The sequence below is a fragment of the Lytechinus variegatus genome, chromosome 18 (assembly GCF_018143015.1).
Source record: "Lytechinus variegatus isolate NC3 chromosome 18, Lvar_3.0, whole genome shotgun sequence".
NCBI lineage: Eukaryota > Metazoa > Echinodermata > Echinoidea > Temnopleuroida > Toxopneustidae > Lytechinus > Lytechinus variegatus.
The window spans coordinates 14,104,520-14,128,446 of NC_054757.1; the positions used below are offsets into that span (position 1 = coordinate 14,104,520).

The following is a 23,927-nucleotide window of genomic DNA, read 5'->3' on the forward strand; positions in this document are numbered from 1 at the left end:
ATCTACAGTGGTTACAATTTATGCAATGGAAAAATACTTGTTTATGTTTTGCCATTTTACATTGTGTTTATTGAGTTTGTTTTTCTTTTTTGCTTATTGTTATTAATGAATGATTCCCCAAAACAGACATACAGTACATGCCTACCATGCCAATAATAATTGTACGGAAAAGATTTGTTATGAATTAAACCTTTGATCATTGAAAGACAGGATAACTTTTTCAAGCCAGGAGTCTTCATGTACATGTATAGTGCAATAGGACTTTATTGCAGCATGTGATTTGTACGTTTTGTAGGCAGGTGACCCCGGGTCCGTTGCAGAAAGAGTTGCGTTTAAATGCAAGTCAAAAAATCAATCTCAAGTCCGAAATGTGCACTGCTGATTGGTCAAAAATCAATTTATGCAAGATTTTTAGAGTTGCGATTGATTGCAACTCTTTCTGCAATAGGCCCCTGGTGAGTAAGCTTTGAAGATTTGGAAATCGATCCCGGGTGTTGTTAGGATGGCCACTTTAATATTTGTGGAAATAATTTAGGCACCTAAAAACCAGGTACGATAACCAAGATTTTAATTTCAATCTTTATTTGATCATTGTACCAAGGTAATAAGATGAAAAATCTTGTTGCATCAAACTTTATCATTGACCCAATAATATTATTGGCATTGCATGCTGCCTAACTAAAGCTTGGCCTATTTCGCCTATTTGCTGGAGTGCTGCCACGCTTTTTTATTTTCTCTCCTTTTCGAGACACAGAAAAAGACAAAAGTTATCACAACACAATCACTTCGTTATACAGATCGAACCTGCACATTATTTTTTCATTCCTTATTCTACGAAGTACACGCATTAACTACAATTGAAGTCAACACTTCACTGCACATACCTTTGAAATGAATAGCGGCTGGTTAAAGTCCCTCCCACCGGCGAGTCGGAAGCCCCACGGCCCGCTGGGCCCGGGTATCCTTATGTTCACCCTCTGTGTCATTTTATTTCACGGGCTCTGGACTTGATCCCCGATAAAACACACCGAGAAGGATATCAAGAAGTAAAAATCCACAGAAAGATGTATATTATGGGCAGTACTAGTTAGCAAGTAAAGGAATTCGGTGAAAGCAACGGAAAAAGTTACACACAACAGATACAGTTTTCGGCAATCAACGAATGCAATGAATCCCAGCAATGCGAAATAGGAAGTGCATGCGTGCGATATGCGAGCACGGGGGAGAATGCTCTATGCGACATTGACAAAGTATATTTTATTTATGATTTTGTTTCCACAAAAGTTACATAATGAATAATCATAATTTCATAGACTTAATAAATGTCAAATCGATGAAATCCTAAAGCAATTTCTTAAACGGAAGTTGTTAAGTACACCTTTCATGGCAGATGTACTTTTTTGTTTTATTTTGAATTGTCCGTACAAACTATAGGGGGTTTCCCCTGTTGAAATCGGAGACAACCGAGCTCCCCTAGGTCAGTGATAATTTGCCGTAAAATACATTGGCTGCCAATTTAAGGGAGTTTTCCAATTATTTTTTGTTCTAAAGAAATTGTATTCGCAAGAAATACCAAGAATAGGCCTGCCATTCCCCAACTTTCAAAGCCAGCGACGGATCCAGGGGAGGGGCTCCAGTCTGTGCCCCCCCTTGACAGCCATGAAAAATGATTGTAGTAGAAAATAACGGCATATTATATATGTTGGATTTTATTGCAATAAAAACTATCAAAATACAATTACAAGCAGTCAAAGACTGAAATGTATGACTGTTTACATGTACAGATAGAAACATAACATAACATATAAAGTAAACATTTCGAATAAATCTTTAAATACAATACAGATGAAAAAGAAATGTATCATAAGTAAATGCCAAAAGCCATAACATAATAGGTGTCACCAATGAAGAAAATGGGGAGTGAAAGATCACAAGAGGAGAGGAAAAGGATGAGAAATGGAAAAAAAACTAGGGATAAGAAAAAAAAAATGGAAAGCAAGAGGTGGAAATTGGAAAGAGAATAAGAGACAACCTTACAAGACATTTATCAATGATCACTAAAATGTAAGTTAAGTAGTAATTAAAGCGAGCACAAAAAGGAGGAAAGTATATAGAGATGAGGATATAGATGTTCGGGGGTGAAACTTTTTTGTGCTTTGCTTTACTATATCATTTTTTCTGAACAAAAACGTCCCTCCTCCCTTCTAGAAATTCCTGAATCTGCCCGGTTTAAAAGTAAAACTGTCACATTACGGGTTAAGAAAATGTTTATAGATTTGGATACTACACTCCTATAGGCCTATAACTGAGCACAATCTGACATTTAATTTATTCTGAATCAATTTCGTGGGATAGATAAAATAATTTACAGAAATGTCTAAATTCTATAAACATTTTTTTTTACCATGAACAGGGTGAGTACCTTAATACTAATAAGCAATAACTGATGCGAGCGCGAAGCGCGAGCCCAAAATTTTTGATTTTCTAACCAACAATATATTGTGTTTTACTTCAAAAGGGCATTCAATTCTGAAAGAGGGCACATTTCATTTTGAAAAAAGGGCATTTCCAATTCGGAAGAAAGGGCATTGTCTGGAGGGGGCAAGAAATGTACCACACCGGTCGATTTGTTTTCCTCTTTTTTTCCCCTTGACAATCGTGAAAATTAGCATTTCTGCGAGAAAATGGACAGTGCTCTCGCAAGTGTTTGGAATTTTGACTTTCATTTGATAGATGAGTCCCAAACTCAAGAATGTGTGTGAAGAATTATCCCCATGTTGTATATTTTTCATTTCCCAGGACCTTTTCAAAGTGTAATTTCTTTTAGAAATGTATACTGTATAGAGATAGGTCTGGTCTTGTGTACTAATCTCTATGTCCCGTATTCTGAACTATAGGGGTTACTCTGGTTTTAAGTTGTGGTTTGACTAGGGATAGCCAGTGCATGGTAATATGAATCTCTAACAGTAGGGGTTCAGTGTATCAGCTCATTTGACTCTCTAGTCATTCTTAACTGTAGGCCCTACTATATAGAAGAATGAATATTGATAGATGTCTTCACCACTAAATGATTGCGAAAGATCCCAAAGATCACAGTGCACATAAGAATTTAAATAAAATTGTGACATTTCTAGCTTCCCATAATTTTAGCACGGAGTAAGAACATGGTCTAAGTTGAACCTTAGTTCAGAATACGGGCCTAGGTCTTCTTGCTACCCCCCGCCCCCACCCCATTGAATTTACCTTACGAATTTAATAGCAGACGACACAACAGACAGCGTACGAATTTTCACAATTCTAGGCGGGCAGGTGCATTGAACAGATATGGTGAACCGCAACAGTCATTAGTCAGTCACTGGCGGCTAGCAGTGTGACTCAGACCCCGGACTCAGACATACAATAAATGAATTGAACTTTCGATTTGATAATTTATGTACTTAAGTGCAGATTGTGAATACTTTTAGTATAGTTATATAATAATGCTTGGAAAAAAATTGTCCCATGAAATCAGACCTGTAGGGCCTGCTATCCGATTTTCGGAAAGGGATTTTTTTTCTCTCCTTTCTTTCTTCCTTCCTTCCTTTCTTTCTTTCTTTCTTTCTTTATTCATTTCTCTCTATCTTTCTTCCTTGCTTTCTATCTTCCTTCCTTGCTTCCCTATTTTTATTTTCTTCCTTCATTTCCCGTATTTTCTAGAAGGGACTTTAATCGAAGGGTTGATTAAAATTACAAATCTTAATAATGGGCATACTAATCTTACAAAATAAAATTTAGAAAAATAGAACCAATAAAACAATCCCCTCGTTCATAATTATTCTGTTGGTCGACAGCTAGCGTGTCATGCCGGGGGGGGGGGGGGATATGAAAATGAACAAAATTCTGGTAGACTCTTATACCAATAATTTGAATCAATATGTTTTTTTCCGGTCAGGACATATAATTATTCACCGAAGACTGATATTAATGGTAAATTAAACCAAATTTGACTATACACACCGGTTACACACTAGAACTTATATTTTCATCAACAAGTTGCTAATTCTGTAATCTTCAAATCGCACATTTTTGTCGTTTTTTATGAAAATAGAATGCATGTGTAATCAACAAGGAGTCAATATTTTTATGCTACATTAATATAAATAAAATTATATAAATAACTGAAAGGACCGACAGATGTAAGTCCTCTCCAAGGGACTGGTCAACGAAGGCTTATATATATGCATGAAATTTGTTTTGAATTCACGACAATCAGTAGGTTTACTGCACATTATTATTTTTATACCATTACAAGGACCCGTAGCATCCAGGGGGAGGGGGCACGTGTCCCTCTTTTTTGTTACCTGATCCTGAGGTATGCAGCAACCCCCCCCAAAAAAAAAAATAAATAGATAAAATAAAATAAATAAAAAAAATAAAAATAAAACTTGGAAGTGAGAATAAAAATTGGTCAATTTCTTTAGGAAATATTTCATTTTATTTGTCAAATTCTTTTGGGATGAAAAGGATCGAGTTTGAGTGATGCATTTATTTTTATGTGCCCCCCCCCCCATTCTGAAATCCAAGATCCACCCCTGCCACACTGCAATTCACCCTTTCTCAATGTAAAAGAATTGAGGTTTTGCTAACTTATAAACATGATCATGACCATTAAAGACTTAGCTGTATTGTCTACAAACGTTTTGTCCAGTTCTCAGATTTACCGCATGGGCAATAAACCAATTTGGTCTACTTAAAAAATGGCCCCATTGCTGTGTGGACTACACCAAACTTCCATTTCGTCAACTTATTTTTTTCTAGGTTTTTGAAAGAAACTTTGGTTAAAAAGTAGACTATAAACGGCATTAGACCAAGTGGATATCCAAACTATAAATTATACAAAATGGAAAAAGGGCAAGTTAGACCAGATGGTTATCGGTAGTAGACGAACTGGTTGTAGTATAGGATTAAATCGAGTTGGATAAAACTAAAAAGGAAGTACAGTATATAAATTTGTCTAAATTGCAGGGATTTAAAATACTAAATCAAGGTGGACTGTAGTTCGGTACCAATCGATTTCTTGATTAAAGTTCAATCCCAAATATTAATTTTTATATCTCGAACGATTCAAATTCAAATCCCTTGCAATGAGATTTAACAAAATATTTAAAAGTAAATCCCAAATTCGATTGGTCTCTAACTACCATCCCGGATTTATTTATTATCTAGACTTTGCAATCACTCTAGTCTAAAAACAGAAACATTCACAAGTGCATGGACGATGCACAATATTTTTAATCCATGATAATTCATTTATTCTGGTGATGTCAAAATCGTCGATTAACATAGGTTTCTCGAAGCAGAATAATACCATATGGAAAATGAAGAGGCAAATGTTTAATCTCGACTTTTTAGAGAGCACCCACAAGCAAAATTACAACAGTTAACACAAATACAATCGACAATTTTACATTTTCAATGTTTAAGTCTCACCATAAATACTACAGAAAAATATAGACATCGCTTAAACAGACACACACACACACCCACACAAACATATTTATCTATAATATTAACTAAAACTATACATTATAAGAAATGCATTCTTTTAAGATTTACATTTAGCCAGGTTTCACGTTAGCGGAGTAGACATGAATTTAAATTCCACATTTTAACAAATAATTTCAACCACTCCTTTGGCTGGCTTTCGCCGGGATTGCATTGAATAAACAATGATCTTATAAGCGATTCACAAATGAATGTATTCCAATTCCCAAGAAAAAATAATATTTTTTAATGGTAAATGCGTTATTTATTCATATCTATTTTACAACACTCCGAACATAGATTTGAATGGATGATGAAAATATGAAAGGATAAAATATGTCCAAGATAATATGGCCCGTATTCTGAAGTCGGGTTTAACTTATACTCAGGTTTAAAGTTGTGGTTTAAGTATGGGAAGCCAAAAGCATCAAAATTTGTTATTAAGTTGAATGTTTCTTATGTTTACTGTGCTCTTTCCGTATTCATCAATGGTGAAGACAATCATATATTTATACTTCCTACACAGTTATGAATTATTTTAGAGCCGAATGAGCTGAAGTATGATATCTCTATTGTTAGTGATTATGTAACAATTGGCTGTCCATACTTAAATCACAACTTTAAACCTGAGTTTAAGTTAAACCCGACTTCAGAATACGGGCCTATGAATTTAACCAACAAATAAAACCAAACGCCTGCGTAACGAATCACAAAACGGCAAACCAGCAAAATAAAATGAGGTGATAATATTTCAATATCATTTCATTTGAAAAAAACATAATCAAGAAGTTGTTACCTATGCAAGGTAAAACTAAGTCATGAAAATGATTATGTACACTTTGTAGCAAATCAAATCTAGGTATTTAATCATTTTTGAAATATAGCTTGTATGGACTGAAAATCGTTACAAATTACATTCTGGTTCAAAATTAGGAAATATGATACTTCATATTTTAGTATTCCATAACAATTGTGATAACACATAAAAAGAGCAAAGATCAATCTATTAGATCAATTTATTTAAAAGACCAATTTATTTATAAGGCACGTGAGATGAGGTTTTGTATTCCCGAGTTTTCCTATTAGTTTGAGAATAAACATGATAAAGCAATCGCTAAGAATACGCCACTATCAAAATCAAATATCTAATAATGTTTATTATTATCAACAACAACATTAACAACAACAACAATGAAATCGAATATTTTCTATACTTTAACAAAGCTATAGTCTTCTATTGCACAACTACATTGTCATACAGTGAATGACGTTACACATTCGTTTAAATAATTCCTATGCAAGAGTGATACAATGATGATATTTATTTTTATGACCAAAACCAACCAATCCTTTTTTTACGTATAGGGAGGAAAATTATGAAGACGAAGATAAAAGATAAAACAAGACAAACACTATGAAATTGAAATGATGTTTATAAATACAAGCCTAATTTTCATTATATTGATTGTTTAGGTTTATAACAGGTTTACCTAGGGTCGCTATCTAAAAAAAAGTTATTAAAAAGTGTATCGCTTTAAAAAGGTATTTTTCATTGAGTAATTGTAAAGATATTTCAATGATTATTGCGGTCAGTATTATCATTTCGTTTTATGTTGGCTGATCGATGACGTAACTGTACTCCTGTAAGCAAGCGTATAATCATAATCACTTTAAACATAATCTGATGACACCCCCCCCCCCCTCCCGCCTCCGAGTGTAACACAACAAACAAAAGTGACCCACGCGGGCTGGAGCTTGTTTCCAAAGTTTTGAAATCAAAACCCTCCTGAGAAAAGAGCGGTAACTTTACACCACAAACTCCACAAAAAACTGTGTAAAGGCAAAGTAAGATCTTAATTAGGGAAGGCTGCACCAGGGGAGACCGGGGGGGGGGGGGGGGGGTGGGGGCACGTTCCCCTAATGATTTTGATTAGGAATCGTCCTACCAGAAATGTGGGTGTTTTTTCGGAAACAAAAAATGTCAGGATATTGATGACAAAATAAATTTGCTGGGCTACTCCCCCGCATGCGTACAAATAAGATTGAAATCGTATTTTTGGAATATGATTACCCAAAATCCCCTTCACAATATTTTAAGCCATGTCCAGGTTTAAAATGCTAATGTTCCATCTTTAATAATGGCAAATCTTTACGGATGTTCGTTTTGCTCCCTCCCCGTAAACGAAATAGGTCCAGTGGTGAACCTTTACATTTTCGGGTGGCGTGACGAACCATGATTGACAAAAACACTGCTTCTGAACATCGGCATAATACATACGCGGGGAATCTTTTATTACTGACAATAGTATTCAAGAAAATAATGCACTTTGATTTTATACAGTTGAAGTTACAAGTCTTCAATCATAGCCTCTTCTTCAGCCGTCAACTGTTGTAGCATTTTGAAAGATCTGGATTGTTTACCACGTGGCGTTCCGTCGTAGGGCTCGTAGTCGTCTATTGGGCGTGGTCGGTGGGTGAACTCTGATTGCTCCTCGGCTTTGTTGGCCATTTGCATCTCCTCCAAGGCTGAAAATAAAACAACAAACACAAATAATATTAAACTTGAGGTAGGTCGGCTGCAATTGCATTGATATACGAATAAAACAAAAACAACAACATTAAGTCGGTGCCACTGTCTTCAACATTGCAAGGATATTTAAAAAAAAAAGGCAACAAGTAAACGAACACACTCGATTATACTTATTGTAATAGACCTACTCATTTCAAAACGGCTGTGGTTAAAAAAGAACATGATTGAAGGAAATGATGTTGAAGAACAAATGGCCAATGACCATGTTTGTTGGGTAAAGGCTATTAAGAGAATGTCCTTGTTTTTTTATGCTGTCCGACAAAACAGCGTCTTGCCAATAGCATTGTGATTTTGAAACACATCGTCCCTAAAACAACCCCATTCAAATTAATAAACCATAATCTTACTGTTAAATCTTTCAAGGTGAAGAAAAATTTCAGTGCTAAAAATAGAAAAGTCTGGGATAATTAACCCGAAGTACTCTCAAAAAGTTATATATTTTTCGGAATATTTTTTCTGCAATAGGAGGGTTTAACCCGGTGCACACTACCAGATCCGTTTTGATCCGATTTCAAGAAATCGTAATACCATATGAATATTCAAACCTATATAAAATTTTAATGAGCGACGTTCAGTGATATGTATATTTCGAGTCCCTGTATAAATAAAAGCAAATTCAATTTGAAGCTAAACTGGACTTTACTTAAATAGCAAGGTTATGTCTAAAGCAGAATTTTGATTTCAAATGGTTCCGGTCGTTATCGGATCGAATAGTGTGTGGTGGGGTTTATAGTGATACTGATTGGTCAATAAATGAGGTCACGTGATATTACGCTACGCGGAGGCGCCATGCACATACGCAAGCCACATTCTTTGTGCAAAAGTGGCAGAACAAAGTATGTTTGATAAAACTTTAGTATGTATATCAGCAAAAGAATACATCAGCGTACTATTGAAGTTGAAATCAAGTATATTAAATAGGGTTATTAATTTGAGACAAAATTTTAAGAGTGTACATCTTTAGAGAAATTGTGCCAAGGAAAGTTACCAATAATAAATAACGGACTGTCTCGCGTTTTTCAAAAGCATTTAAGTCTGTTTGAGGCTATAATAAAAAATCAATTTAATCAAAAATTAGCACTTAAAACATTGTAGTAGCTTTATTCCTAATCCTTCCCAACGCACTCATACATCAAGAGAGACAGAAAATACAAAACAAAAGATTTAACATAAAGAAGAAAATATTAGAGAAAAGGGGGAAAATGGAAGAATCAAAATCAAAATTTGTGCTAATTAGGTAATAACAAAGTTAATAGTATTAGAACTATTAAAGAAAATCCCAAAGGAATGGAAAACCAAATTCACATCAACAGAATTTCCCGATATATGAATCAAAAGTAGAATTGGAATATCGTTGAAACCTCACGTTTATTGAGTGGCGTAAAAAGTAAATACATTTGATAGGCATAAAATGGCGTAAATGACGAAATTTCTTCAAAAGTCCAAAGCAAGCGAAGGAAGCAAACAAAATTGTTGACTTAAAAAAAGAAAATGTAATTTTATAATAGATTTTGACATAATAATTCAGTAAATAACATTATATCCCTTTTCCTTTACTTTCCTTAATTTTTCTTCCTTCATTCTCTATTTTTTTTCTTGGTCGTGGAACAATTTTTTTTTTTTTGGGGGGGGGATCAAGCCCCTCATCTGTATGCCAGTGCATCTTTTACAATTTTTTCAAAAGTATTTCGCTTTGTTTTATTTTATCAATATAACATATAATACATATTTAATGTATTATGAGAACCTCATTATTAACAATACTTTAAATTAGTCATATCGTTAAGAATGGTATCAAAATTATTAACCAAAATCAAGACCCCGGTCGTTGAAAAAAAAAACACTATGCAAACTTTTAATTCGGGTATTTATCTCTAACAAAGGCATATAAGCATACACATCAGGAGAAAATGTGAGTAACAAAAGGTTGTAGGAGGGACAAAGGGAGAAAGGTGTTATGGGGTACACATTTTTTATCTTCATATTTAAAACCTTTGAACATCCTGATTAAGGTAACCATTCAAAAATCTTGGCTCATCTTCAATTTGGTTGTCATGCCCGTTGCATGAGAAGCACCACGTTAATACTCTATCAAACGTCTTTATTTGCGCATAAATATGTTATGTATTTTATCCACATTGGAATGAACCCACAAGAATTTTTTTTAATTATCCCATTAACTCTTGAAATATCACCAAATATGAATATTTTCTTTGCTGGATTCATCATGTTACCCTAAAAGCGTCACAGGCTGAAAAAAGGTAGCGCTATTCATTGACGCGGTCTTCCGTCAAGAACAAAAGTTTACATTCTCCGATGCAACGTTACCTTGTTCACGAAACTGAGCTGTTTGGCGGTTATTATCTTTAACCCTTGACCACCCTTAAAAATGACGTCACTTTGACAGTTTCCGTCATACGCGCGTCGATGGATTAGGGCGATCGGAGGTGCGCTTGCGTCAACGCGAAATCAAAGTACCTTATAACGCCCCCAGCGTGCAACGGGCATTGGGATGAAAATGCAAACCGTGCTCAATGCACAAAAATCGATGTTATATGAAGACAAGCAATGATTATACCATGGTTGTGATTCTTTTAAAGCGTGTAGGGGTCATATTCTTCGTCGTAGCATTGTTCTGGGTGAATGAGTGAAAGATGAAAATAATGCAATGACTGACAGTTAATACATCTAGAAGCTTTGAAGTACCATTCTACTTGATGAGATGGTGGAAGATTCTCGTCAAGTCGACTTACCTCATTGATTATAAATATGGGGACTTTTAATCTTTTAAGTTGACATGGCGAAACAAAGTATATTTTTTGAAATCGCCATGGCAACCTGTCAAGATTCTTCATATCACCTTATCAACTTAAACATTCATTTAGTATACATGATGATGACATTAGGTTGACTTGATAAGGTCAAGCGTTTTGTATATCGTCAAGTTTTAATGCACTTAAAGCTTTCTTAGATGGTGATTGGCCACGGCAGAAAAATAAAGAAAATCAAATAAAGTGATGAAAGTATTACAAATTAGACACATAAGCATAAATGGGGCATGTTTTTTTGCAGAAAAATAAGTTCTTTAATGTGAAATATAGTTGCAGAAGAGTCATGTTAATATGCCATGCGAGATTTGTTCCATGAAATAAAATTTTATGGGAAGCCAAGCTGAATTTTCTACAGAAGCTTTAAAGAGCTATCTACTTGAAGAGATGTCTTGCCACAGGCGTCTTAATAGTGTTAAAATGTCGATATTTTTTTGATCGATAAAAGAAATACTGGATACTACGAGTCGATTTGTCGTCGTAGCGAGATACGTAATAGATAGCTATCACATAACTTCCAATGACGAGGTATAACTTTTCCATATAAGTCGACTTGGTCAGATAATGTATCTCGTCATCTTGACACGATAACGTTATGAAGTCGACATGGCAAGATAAAGTAGATGGTACTTTAAAGCTTCCATAATTTTAAACTACACACGCAGAACAAGAAAGAAAAACAATATCGAGCATTTAGATTGACAAGAAAATGAATCAGGAAAGAGATACTACAGGGTGTTTAAATTTCGCCATATCGTGGTCACCGCTCAATAAAAATAATAATAAAAAACATCGGGTTACTTTTTTGGACTCTATCCTCATTTTCCTTGCGTTCTCTGCCGAGAGTTAAAGGATTTTCGATCAAACCATGTCATTCGGAAATCAATTTCTGATATCTCCTGATGGAGGGGGGGGGGGGTCATGAAAAGATATATCGGACGTTTTATCCGACAGTTAACATAGTAATAGTGCTTCTAAGCCAATCAAAGTCAAGGAAAGTTGTCAGACGTGACAATTTTGTTCGACCAATATGTTGATGAAACGCTTTACAGCAGGAAGGCTATTCCACAAAAAGGGGCATGTATGAGCAAATGTTATGATGAAATGTGGTTGGGGAAAATGAATCTGATTGTACCTCTGGCTTCTTCTTCTTGTGTCATCTCCTCAAGCATCCGGAACGACCTTGATTTGGGACTTGGGTTCGGCGCAAACGCCCTCTGCGGCTTCTGCTGGGAAGGTGGGGGCCCACGCTGGGCTTTGGGACGGTTGACGATTGGTGGTGGGCGCCTCGGAGGTGCGTATGACTGGGCCCTTGGGGCCTGGCCCGAATACACCTGGGCCATGGGTCTGGGTCTTGAGTACGTGGCTTCATGGGCTGAGGAACCGAAAGGTGTTGAACTGGACCCGAAGCCTTGTCTCTGCTGTCCCCCATAGCTTTGTCCTCCGAAGCCTGGTGACATAGGAGACATAGGGGACATTGGTGACATCGGAGAAGGCGCAGGAAACCTGTCAATAAAATCAATAACAATCACGGAAATCGGGTAAAATCTCTAACAAATTCGATAAACTACTCCCAAATCATATTCTTAAAAAGATTTATCAATGAATATTCATAAAGGATGAATAACAAGCGACTTACAACGCCAAAACTTATCCTTGAGGTGGATTATAAACAAAAGGCCCATTTCATGACAGTTCCTCTTGCAGTAAACGATGCCAACACGAATTTCTACCATTTACATGTTTCTTTACACTACTTTATATTTTCAATTCCCTAATATTTAGTTTGTTGCAAATATCATATGAAATAATTCGAATGAACAATGAATCAAATCTGGATTATATGAAATAATTCGAATGAACAATGAATCAAATCTGGATTATTCACATGACTTTTCGACTTTTTGACAGTGTGCTCTGCAAAACGATCTTTGTTGCTCAAATAACTCTTAAAAAATCCAACAATATGGTTGCAGGCAAATCATGTGCTTAATATCATGACACAGTCATACTAACGAAACCAACTCCTAACCGACCTATGGTATGCCATTGATAAAAAACATAATAGCTTCTGTCGGTCTGGAGACGGTTTCTCCTGTGTGACTGTAGGTGGCTTGATAAGGAACGATACTGTACTTGGTGGCACCGGCATCGATTCCCATTCCTTCGACTTGGCCCTTGAAGGCATCGGCGATGTTATCTGCAGAATAGAGACCCACAGGGGAGTTGAACTGCTTGTGGACGATTTGAGGACCGGCTGGTGGAAGAACTTCAGGTTCCATGCGTCGGACCTTAAACACCAATCAGAAAAGATAAAAAAAAGTAAGTTGGTTCTCAAGGCAACAAATAAGTTGTCAATTTCAGTTTCTAGTGGTTTATGCCACAAGACTATGATGCAACAATAGCTACAGAAAGGGGATTCCCGTGTGGCTGATAGTTCTGCAGGACTTCAGGCTGCAGAAACTTCGTCAAATCATAATGCCTTCATTTTCAGTCAACGAGTCCAATATCCAAGACCACTATTTCATTTTATTAAAAAAAAATACACTTCTTGTCATCTCTTAGATTTTAATCTCTTTGTAATAAAATGCAAATCTTAAGAATTGCACTGAAAGTCATGTTCCAGGAACATCCTTTAGTATTGTCGTCTTGAAGCACATGACCATCGTCAACCATGTCCCATGCAGTCACACTGATCAAACATACTCCAAACAGACCAATTGTCTGTCACTGGTATTAACGTAATATCTTTGATCGGTCTGGAGTCCGTTGCACAAATGTGACTGAGGCATTACTTCGGCCATTTATACGCTGTTTTAAATCGTGTAGTTAATATGTCCCAGTCACAAGGCAACACTACACTATCAGTTTTCCGTGGAGGCGTCACAAAGTGTATCATGATATTGACTTTGAGCCCCGTGAGGAGGTGGTGGTACTTGGGGTGAACGGTCAGATATGTTTCCCCTCCGACTAGAAGACGGAAAAGGGCAAAGGGAAATGAGATTCGAAGGCGGAAAAAGAATCGATGGAAACTCAGAAAACCTTATATAACACTCGAGGAACAAAGGCACATTGGACATTTGGCACCTTACAATTACAGGGCTAAGGTACGGAAGACCATGAAGGGTTCTAAGTTGCACCCACAGGTGTTAAATGATTTGAAAGATGCCAAGTTGCACCTACATAGGTGTTAAATGACTTGACAGGTGCAAGGTTGCACCTACATAGGTGTTCAGTGACATGAAAGGTGCAAAGTTGCACCTATAAAGTTGCTCATTGTCGTGAAACATTAGTTTTAGTTCTGAAAGGTGCACAGTTGCATCTCTCAAGAGCGCTCGCAGCGTGGTATTGGATGGATCGCACCTTTATAAATGTGCAAAGTTCCGTTCCAGCGCCGCTGGCACAGCTCTTTTGTCTAAATCACTCTTCTCCTCAGGTAATTCAATCCGTCTCCTAGCTCACCTACGTAATTGACATCGATGGCTAGCGGTACTGTCATGAAACGTCCTTGGCCCTCCTCCGCATATAAATATGACATTCGTGTTGTCATCTGTAGCTAGGAACCGAGTGGAATCAAGCTTTCCACCTTGCCTGGCTTATCCTTTCAGGCATACTGATCAGTATTTTTTTGTATTTTCTTTTGTTTGGCAAGTCTTAATCAATAAGTCTATCGATAAATCGTTGAATAATCAATTCGCTTATCAAACACTCTCTGCCTGAAATCTTTGTCATTTTTGTAACATCAGAATTTTGATTTTTTTTTTCCTCCCTCTCTTGCTCCTCTCTGACTTGCCCGAAGTACGTATTTTGTCCCAGTGTCTTCAAATGATTTTAGAAATCGAAGAGGAGGAGGGGAAGGAGAAGAAAAGAAAAGAAAAGAAGAAACAGAAAAAGAATGAGAAGACGGAGGAGGGGAAGAGGAGGAAAGAACTTAGAGAAAGAAAAAAATGATGAATAGAAGAAATGAAAAAGAATGGGGAGAAAGTAGGAATAAAAAGAAGAAAAGAAGAAAGAAAAGAAAAAAGGAAGAAAGAGAAGAAGAATAAGAAGAAGAAGAAGAAGAAGAAGAAGAGCAAAATCGACGAAAAACAAAGAAGTAGGATGAGAGGGAGGAAGGCGCAAAAGAAGAGGAGGAGGAGGGGAAGGAGGAGAAGATGGTGACGAAGAAGGAGTCCGACACTCAATGTCCTACTTTGAACTGATCCCCTCAAATCTGACACTACCCTTCTGATCCCTGCAGTTAACTGATACAAAATAACAACACTGCTGAAAGAAGATAGAACGCACGTCTACCCTATCAAATTGAGACTGCTGATGCACAGGGTAGGCCTGTGGACTTGCGCAATTGCCTTTGGATAGAGCTACTGCGCTGACCACGTGTGGGCGATACCACTGACTACCAGGCCAAAGGAGATGCGTCTTTTCAATGGAGCAACCTTTAGCAAATTGAATATACCTTCATATTGCGTCGAAAAATTTCAGGTCCAGCCCCATCATGACATTCTGGGCCATGGTAAAGTGTCATTCATTTCACTAGACTGGCGTGGTGGCAGCGGTGGGATCAGGCCATAATGTAAAAAAAAAATCACACTCCCACTCATAATTCTGCCTGGTAAATTGTCTTTTATTTCATTAGACTGGCGCTTGAAGACTGTTTTCATAATTTTACCACCTATATTAATAATCAAATTTGCAAGGAATTGAATCAAGATGGTTTTAAAATACTTTAGACGATTTCGGGGTAAATGCCTTCACTCAAAAATGTTTCTTCTGGTTCGCCCACTTGCCACATGGTGACGCCACTGTTGGTATCTGGCTTTCTTTGTACTTCATTACCAAGTTTATTATTAATGATTTCTCCTCCCCCTACACAAAAATGGGGAAAATGAATAAAAAAAGGTCATTGATTACTACGTATAATGACCGATGACCCCTCTAGTGATATATTTTTAGGGGGAGGGGGGATCAGCCCCCAAACTCCTACCGATTTGCCAACGCTCGATATACTTACTGGAGCTGGGGCCGATTGGAAGGTCATTCCTGCCTTCGATTGTGTCGGGGCGTCTACATATCCTCCTCCTCTGAAATGTAAAAAATGAAGAAAAAAATTGTAAACCATCAATAATGCAATAAGAAATTAAGAAACATAAATAGGTTGAGAGAGAGAGAGAGAGAGAGAGAGAGAGAGAGACAGACAGACATACAGAAGAGAGGGAGAGAGACACGCAGACCGAGAGAAATGAGGTGATCTATAGCAATGAGGTCTTGATAACATGCCTGGAGATTTCTTGTGACGGAATAGGAGGGGTCCCTTTTCCCACTGGTTTCTGTACAAAATTACAAACATTAATGGTCGTGCCCCCCCCCCCTTCAAGGAGTCTTCACTTGTATGCATTAGCTTTATCGCACAGTTTCATACACCAACATAATTATAGACCTCAGAACAGTTACTATAGCCACCAAGTAAGCAGGCATTTAGATGTAGACTGTATTATTGTCCAAAGTGTCTCAGTACGCCACTTTACCCATTATCATTGCCCCTCTTGCGTAACTGCGTGGCGATATTGATAACATTTCTAGTTGGGGGAGGGGGTAGACGACCTTTTACAAATGTCTGCTATACAACCACAACAACATTCGAAATTCGCGAAGGGGGGGGGGGGGGCGAGCACGACCGCCCGTCCCCCGCGATCACCGCCCATTCCTGTTACCTTCTGACTCTAAGTTTGAGGTCCCCGGTGACTTCCTTAATGGCATCCTGGGCGTCAAAGTGGGTCATACCTGAGGTAATGTTACCGTTGATGGCGCACACCACATCTTTCTGTTCCAACCCTGCGTAAGCTGCCTTTCCATTTGGTGTTGTCTGAAAGGTAAATGATATCAATACAGGAAATTATATCAAGGAGGAAGTCCGAGGCAGTTTTGCAATTTTCAAGAATCAGTATTTATGGAGCATTTCGTTTTTACTTGTATAAATTATATTGGAGTTACATCCATAAATGTCCAATAGTAAATATTTTTTCACAGTGGGTAGCATGATTGTGATCGCACTAATAAAAGAACTCATTGTGTCCTCATTATTTTCGTATAAATTGCCAAATTTCTTGTCATCATGGTACATGATTTGAGAAAGTGGGGAGCATTCACCTTCCTTTTACAACAAAATTACGGCCACATCTAAATGATGCAGAACAAAACACCGAAACAATAAAGAGAGTTAAGTCAACGATAAATGGGACAATAATGGCGTGTGAGGTTATGTTTGTATATTGACCTCGACCTACCGCCATAGCGCGATCTCCATCTTCGGTAGATGTTGAACGATTACACAGTTAAACAAATAATCCAAACACTTTACACTGCAGAATACCCAGTGTTATTACAACACCAACCCGGTATTTAGGAAAACATCGATGAATAATAATTGTTCAAACAGCCCCAGCTTGGTCTTCGGATAACATCAATATTAAACATCAGCACAGTGTTCTTCGATTCTAAACTGGTGCTGCATAACACTTGGGTGTTTCGCCTGTGTTTTCCTGAAGTACACTATATACCGGGCAGTTGTTAGAAACGCCGCGCCGGTGTCTTCGCAGCGCATATACACGTTTCTGAGATATTTCAAACACTTGAAATAATAACAAACCTTTAAACTATACCAGTACGTTATCTATATATTGCATTTGGATGTAAATGGCCGGATAATTTAGAGAACTTCGTAAAAACTTAAATACTAACAATTAAACACATAATTCCGATATATTGGTTTAATACACACACACACCCTAATGTACTCTTGGTATATGAATATTTGGGAACATTTCATAAACAATTAAACATATAATTCCGGAACATTGTGTTAATACACTTAAAAATGATATTTCCGAGCTTGATGGTCCATCTGGTATAAAATCAAAATTACACGACTCTTAGGATTACGGCTTCATAGACATTCTGAATTCAGTCATTAATTCACGCATTACTTTGGCGCTAATCGAATTTTGCATCGCAGCAAAGCATACATCCTGATTATCCACGAATAAACACACACCACGTAAAAACTGTATCAACATATTTGGGAGAAGACACCCTTTCAGGGGTCTGTTGCAGGAAGAGTTGCGTTTAAACGCAAGTCAAAAAATCAATCGCAAGTCCAAAATGCGCGCTGTTGATTGGTTGAAAATCAAGTTGCGCATGATTTTTAGAGTTGCGTTTGATTGCAACTCTTTCTGCAACGGGCCCAACTAACCATGTGCCCGTAAGAACGCGGAGAAGAAATAACATTAAAATTGTCAATTTTTGAGGTGTAAAAGTTTTTATTTTCAAACTCGCTTGGTGTGCACCTCTATCCCTTTGGAATGCGAGTCATGTAAACGAAACATATAGATACCAATGCTCCCGCCACTTGACTGGTAGATAAACATATCTCAGTATCTCCTCTGTGTGCATCATAAATGAAGTGCTTGTGGAAGATGATCGCTAGATAGGATATTGTTTCAGTTGATGAACTGTCCTGCATATGTGGTTTGCATTATAGACTGGTATAGACGGCGATAAATATGTTTCTCTCATACACTAGCAATCCGTATTCACAAATTAACAAATACTTCTCTCTAAAGTATTTAACCATTTTGCATTTATAAATGCAGGGTTTTGCTGGCTAATACAGGAGAATTTCGGTTTACCTTTGTGCATGCTTAGTGTTGTGTTTTATATTATCTTTACTTAAGTACAAAGATTTACATCAACCTTAAGTAGTGCAGAGATGATGCAGTTAGAAATCATTACGCAAAATGTTATCATCATCATTAAGATAATAATTTATATTGATATTATGATATTGTAATCACCATTTTTATCATGTTCGTTGTTAATATCATCATTATTCTATATATTCTATCCTTGTTCTTCTTCTTCATCATCTTTTTAAAAATTATTATCAGTACTAGGAGTATAGAAGAGGTAATAAGTAGTAGCATCAAGAGTATAGTACTAATGGTTAGTAGTAGTAATAGTCGTAGTAGTATAGTAATATTTAATATCAGAAATACAACTGTTATCATTATCGTCACAATTTTCATTAATATCATAATTATGATAATGAATATTTCTAATGATATCTTTACAGTCATTGATCATCATCATTATTATATATACACCAAGCGTGGTGTATATAGACCTACCCTCAATTTAACACATGATAGGTCTAATGGGTTACCTCATGCGGTGGTGATGTTGTTTTTTTTCTCTCTTTGTACCTGTGTGCCTTTATCATTTTCATTACAGTGGATTTGGCACCATAGAAATCATATGATAATTATCATCATCATCATCATTATTACTACCATTATTATTATTATTATCATCATTGTTATTATTACCATCATAATTATCATTATTATTATCATTACCATTATTATTATTACCATCATTGTTATTATTACCATTATAATTGTTATTATCATTGTTATTATTACAATTATAATTGTTATTATCATTGTTATTATTACCATTATAATTATTATTACCATTATTATTATCATTATTATTACCATTATAATTATTATCTGAGAAGAAGAAAAAATACTAGTTGAAAGGTGAATATAACTCCCCAAAATATTATGCCGTTTAAAAGAAGTTATATTGGACTCAATCTAATCATCTGAAGGTTAGAGTAATTAACTGCATGTATACCAAGTGAATGTGAGATGCTAAAACCCTCTTCCATTTCGCTAACAAATTGTAAAAACAAAAGTTGAAAAACTTAACATAATATAGTTTTAGAACGATATGCCATCAAAGTCGGAAATACGACAAGGACAAAATAATGATACACGAGCTCCTTTTATACCAAACACGCGGAACGAATGTTTGAGACTTGTTGTTTAATCAGAGCGTGATTTACAAGCTTATCCACAAACATTACAATTAGCTTTTTGTTTACCCTTCACTCACGTTAACAGACCTATTACGGTACTTAAATCTAAAGACAAATGTGAAGTATCTAAGATTATGTGTATTTTCTGATACTACGATCACACTCAACACGTTTAAAGGGAAATATCTTTATTTATAGGAAAGCGGATTTTCATATTCTAAATTAATTAATTTGATTCTAAATAGAAATCGTATGTATAAAAACTATGTATATGTTTTCAAAATTATGATCACACTCGACTCTCTTAAAGCAAATTAATATTTATTTTATAGCAAAGCCTTTTTAAGGACAATTCAACAGTTTTTATCAGCACTAGCTTAAAGCAAGTCGGTCCTTCAAAAAATAGAAGGAAAAAAAAAGAAAGACTGAAGAAGTTTCTCTATTTCAACATGACATAGTAATACCTCTTTTGTATATTGTCACTTTGTTTTGTTGTTGATGTTGCTGAGATAGTGTTTATATTTACAGTGCCATAATTTTTTTATTCATCTTCAATTGAGGTAATTTATTGTCCATGAAACTATAAAAATATACAAGTTTTTACATCACAAAAATTCATAATATATCGTACAACAATGTTTTACAGAAAAAGAAACAAATACAATAAAACTTCGGTACTTGTTCACTTCAAATAAAAACACATCTTCTGTAATAACATAGTGCCATATTTTGATTGTCACTTATTCTTTCTTAACCATCATTGTTGTGGGAAATGCGCTTGTTTAGGGAATCTCGGCTTTACTTAAGCAGTTCCCCCTACACTCTAAAAGCAAATAAGTCAAAAATGACTAGTTAATAGGGTCAGCTGGGAGTAACTGTTATACTATTCATATTTGACTATTTTCTAGTCGTATTTTACTAGAACATAGTTATTTCTGACTAGAATATACTTCAGAAATGTGATCATCAGTCATTGTCATATCAGTTGCATCCAACTGATGACTACTGGTCTAGTCAATTTGACTGATTTGTTTTAAGAATGTATTTCCTTGTAAATAATTTCTTATAAATGCAAATAAAAAATAAACAAAAAAGACATTTAACTGTCCATATTTGTCTAGAACACGATGATGAGAGAACTGAAGAAAGAAATTTAAACTAGCAACTGGACAGAGAGAAAGATAGTGTGTGTGTGTGTGTGTGTGCGTGCGGTGGGCTATTAATATTCAGAAGTCAAACTGAATGACTGAAAGAATGAATGAAAGAAAAGAAAACTGGGCTAAAATTTAAATGTCAAGAACTTCAAGTTAAATTCAGATTATTTTCTATTAAATTTATGGAAGGCCACGCCTAATATCGGCCTAGGTGAGAAGTACATTTCTTTGTTATCATTTTCTTTTGTGTATTAGAAGCAGGAATATATTTTTCATTGATAGCTTTTATAATATACATTTTTTATATTAAGATATTTAAAAAATCTAAAATAAAGATTTGGCTATTAAGTGTCAAGATCATGGATAAGGAATTAACATTTAGTATAATTTATTTCAAGATGGGATATACTTAAAAATGAAAAGGCATTTGGAGCTTATAATTGCTTCAGCAATAGGCCTACCAACGGTAAGAAATTAACATAGATCTGTCATGGCGGCCATTTTGGATCGCATCTTTTCCGGGGGTGCCTCTTTTAAGGGTATCAGCGTCGTTGAGAAAATACCACACGAATATATTACACACGCCACGGAATACTTGTCGCCGGTACTATGAAAATAGAGCAGCCACCCCCGCATGATACAGCATCTCGTTAAAATAGTGACAGGGTAAATTACTGTCCCGTTGTCTAAGCGAGATGGGTATTTTAAACGAATAATTATAATATTTGATAAAAAATAGACATATAAACTTACCTTTGATATGTGCACTGGTGTATTAAAATCCTTGCCGCCAGCTAGCCGAAACCCCCATGGGGCAGGCCCGGGGAGGGTAAAATCTATCAATTCGGTCATGATTATTTAGGCTAAGTTTTTCCTAACTTCTGACAGACTTCCCCGCCAACTGCAGCTGCGCTAGGGCAAAGGCTAACCGTGGCACACGCTTACACAGCGCGATGCATGCAGCCTATAGGCCGTGGCGTTACTGCTAGCTAGACTAGATATTAAAACACTGTGTAATATTTGTGTGTACATTGGTGTATGTTGGATTGTGTGTGAGGTACATTGTGGGTGTGTGTTTTGTGTGATGGATGGTATAAACTTTGATCGATACCAGTAATTGGAGGAAAAAGGTGGGGCCAGTATCGGTAGACTGGTATCTGGATGCCAGCGATAGGAATATATAGACCCAGTGCATCAAAAGACCACCATTACTTTTTTTTTCGTCCTCCTATTTCTCCTCCTCTTCCAGCTATGGGTTTTGTTTTTGATCTTGCCCTTCCTTTTCCCGTTCTTCTTTCTTCTTCTTACTCTCCTTTCAATCTACTACACTTCCTCCCCCTCTTTTTTATGCCCTCGTTTTTTCGTCGTCTTCTCCTCCTTCTCCTCTTCCTCCTCCTCCTCCTTATTATTCTTCTCCTCCTCCTTCTTCTTCTTCTCCTCCTCCTCCTTCTTCCTTTTCTTCTCCTTCGTCTTAATTTCCCTTCCCCTTCTCCCTGTACCCCAATCATCGTGTTCTCCAAGTTTCTTTGACAAATATTATTTGTATCATCACCAAAATAAGATTAGGCCTACAATTTGTAACAGGATGGCTGGAAATAATTGCAGCCTAATTCTCTTTCCGAATAATAACTGAATATTTCTGTTCATGAAGGATTCGAAGAGAAACCTTACCTTAAGAAATGGTGAAAGCACAAACCATTCAAATTTACAAAGAACTCGGGGACATTCAAACATTATCGAAGGATTCATCCTCTTTTATGAATAGATGCAAACAAATTATGCATAATCTGTCCATGAATCACAAAGAACACAATTTGTAGAAGGAACATTCCGCTAGAATGAATAAAGAATGTAAACAATTGTCATGGAGAAGGGGGGGGGGGGGTAGAAGTCTCAAAACACTTACGATGTAAACAAGATTAACCATTGCAAAATGAGGGAGATTTTTTTTAACGGACTTTGTGAAAATAAAAGATTAAGAGAAGTTGTACAAAATAACCTTCAAAGCAACAGTTTATCAATGACCTTATTTCAATTAATAAAGAGTTTTCTTATTGTAAAATCTGCAAAAAATAGAATATTGTATAATTCAAACGAAAAAATACATAGTAAGCGTGTGATTACTTATAGATTTTCATTTGCATATCAAAATAAGCATAGATTTTTTTTAAATGCCATAGCTTTCTGTCTTCAATCCACTTTTTGATAAAATTTTCAGTGTCATGCTCGTAAGATATCTGACTTTTACTCAACTTTCTGTTGGGTAGACAGGGACTTTAAAGGAACATTGAATTCTCGATATCGCCGATACTTTCTTTCCTGGCATCACCAAACGATACCATCGATCACTCTTTGCTCTGATCGTCTGTATTGAACCGTACAATGAGCATCTCTAATCTAGGTCTCCAACATCTACCGGGGGTTTTGACCATAAATGAATGTCATGAATTCGTGGTATGCGGGCTCCGTGCGCTCGCTTGCAAGGAGGTGTTCACACTGCGGTTTACTATATGTATTTGATTCGACTTAAAAGTTGAAAAACAATACATTATTTAATATGTCGTATGGAATGAGTGCGTCTGTGTAAAAATTCATTTTTTGTATGTCAAAAATGAATTCAAGAAATTAGATAGGGTTGGACATCATTATATATGAATAAATGAAAACTATCGGTCAAAATTGACGGTTCCCATCAGTGGCGTACAGATGGGGGGGGGGCTCTTGCCCATTAAAATTTTCACGACCATGACAAAAAGGCGAAAAATGATTTTTGAAAAAAAGAAAGAGAGAAGGAAAAACTACGATATTTTCTGATTATATACAAATCTATCACAAAATTGGATTTTCTTTTGTTATAAAATTTTTTACAAAAAAGTGATATTATTAAAGCCCCCTAGATATTTTTGGCTCATCACGCCACTGGGTTCCAACCTTGTTTCTCTTTATTTTATTAA

General features: G+C 36.2%; 2 protein-coding genes across 7 annotated transcripts in view; both read right to left on the minus strand.

Moving 5' to 3' along the window:
• LOC121431963 (PDZ and LIM domain protein 5-like) overlaps positions 1–1,225 on the minus strand; it is a 104,088-nt gene extending 102,863 nt beyond the window's left edge. For all 5 annotated transcript variants that reach the window (XM_041629759.1, XM_041629762.1, XM_041629761.1 and 2 more), the window contains exon 1: positions 885–1,225. In XM_041629759.1, the coding sequence (XP_041485693.1) occupies positions 885–986 (102 nt within the window). In that variant the 5' untranslated portion in view covers positions 987–1,225. The remainder of the gene's footprint in view (positions 1–884) is intronic.
• Positions 1,226–7,497: 6,272 nt separating this feature from the next.
• On the minus strand, positions 7,498–22,000 carry LOC121432010 (PDZ and LIM domain protein 3-like). Of its 2 annotated transcripts, XM_041629822.1 has the most exons (7): positions 21,727–22,000; positions 16,653–16,804; positions 15,953–16,022; positions 13,078–13,232; positions 12,077–12,447; positions 10,692–10,748; positions 7,962–8,049 (listed from the first exon to the last, which is right to left on the minus strand). In XM_041629822.1, exons 1-6 carry the CDS (start codon positions 21,823–21,825, stop codon positions 10,708–10,710), a joined length of 888 nt encoding a protein of 295 aa, XP_041485756.1. In that variant the 5' UTR covers positions 21,826–22,000; the 3' UTR covers positions 7,962–8,049; positions 10,692–10,707. The 2 variants fall into 2 exon arrangements, with proteins under 2 accessions (XP_041485755.1, XP_041485756.1); XM_041629821.1 differs by lacking the exon at positions 10,692–10,748 and having other exon boundaries at positions 7,498–8,049; positions 21,727–21,998.
• Between the last annotated feature and the right edge of the window lie 1,927 nt (positions 22,001–23,927).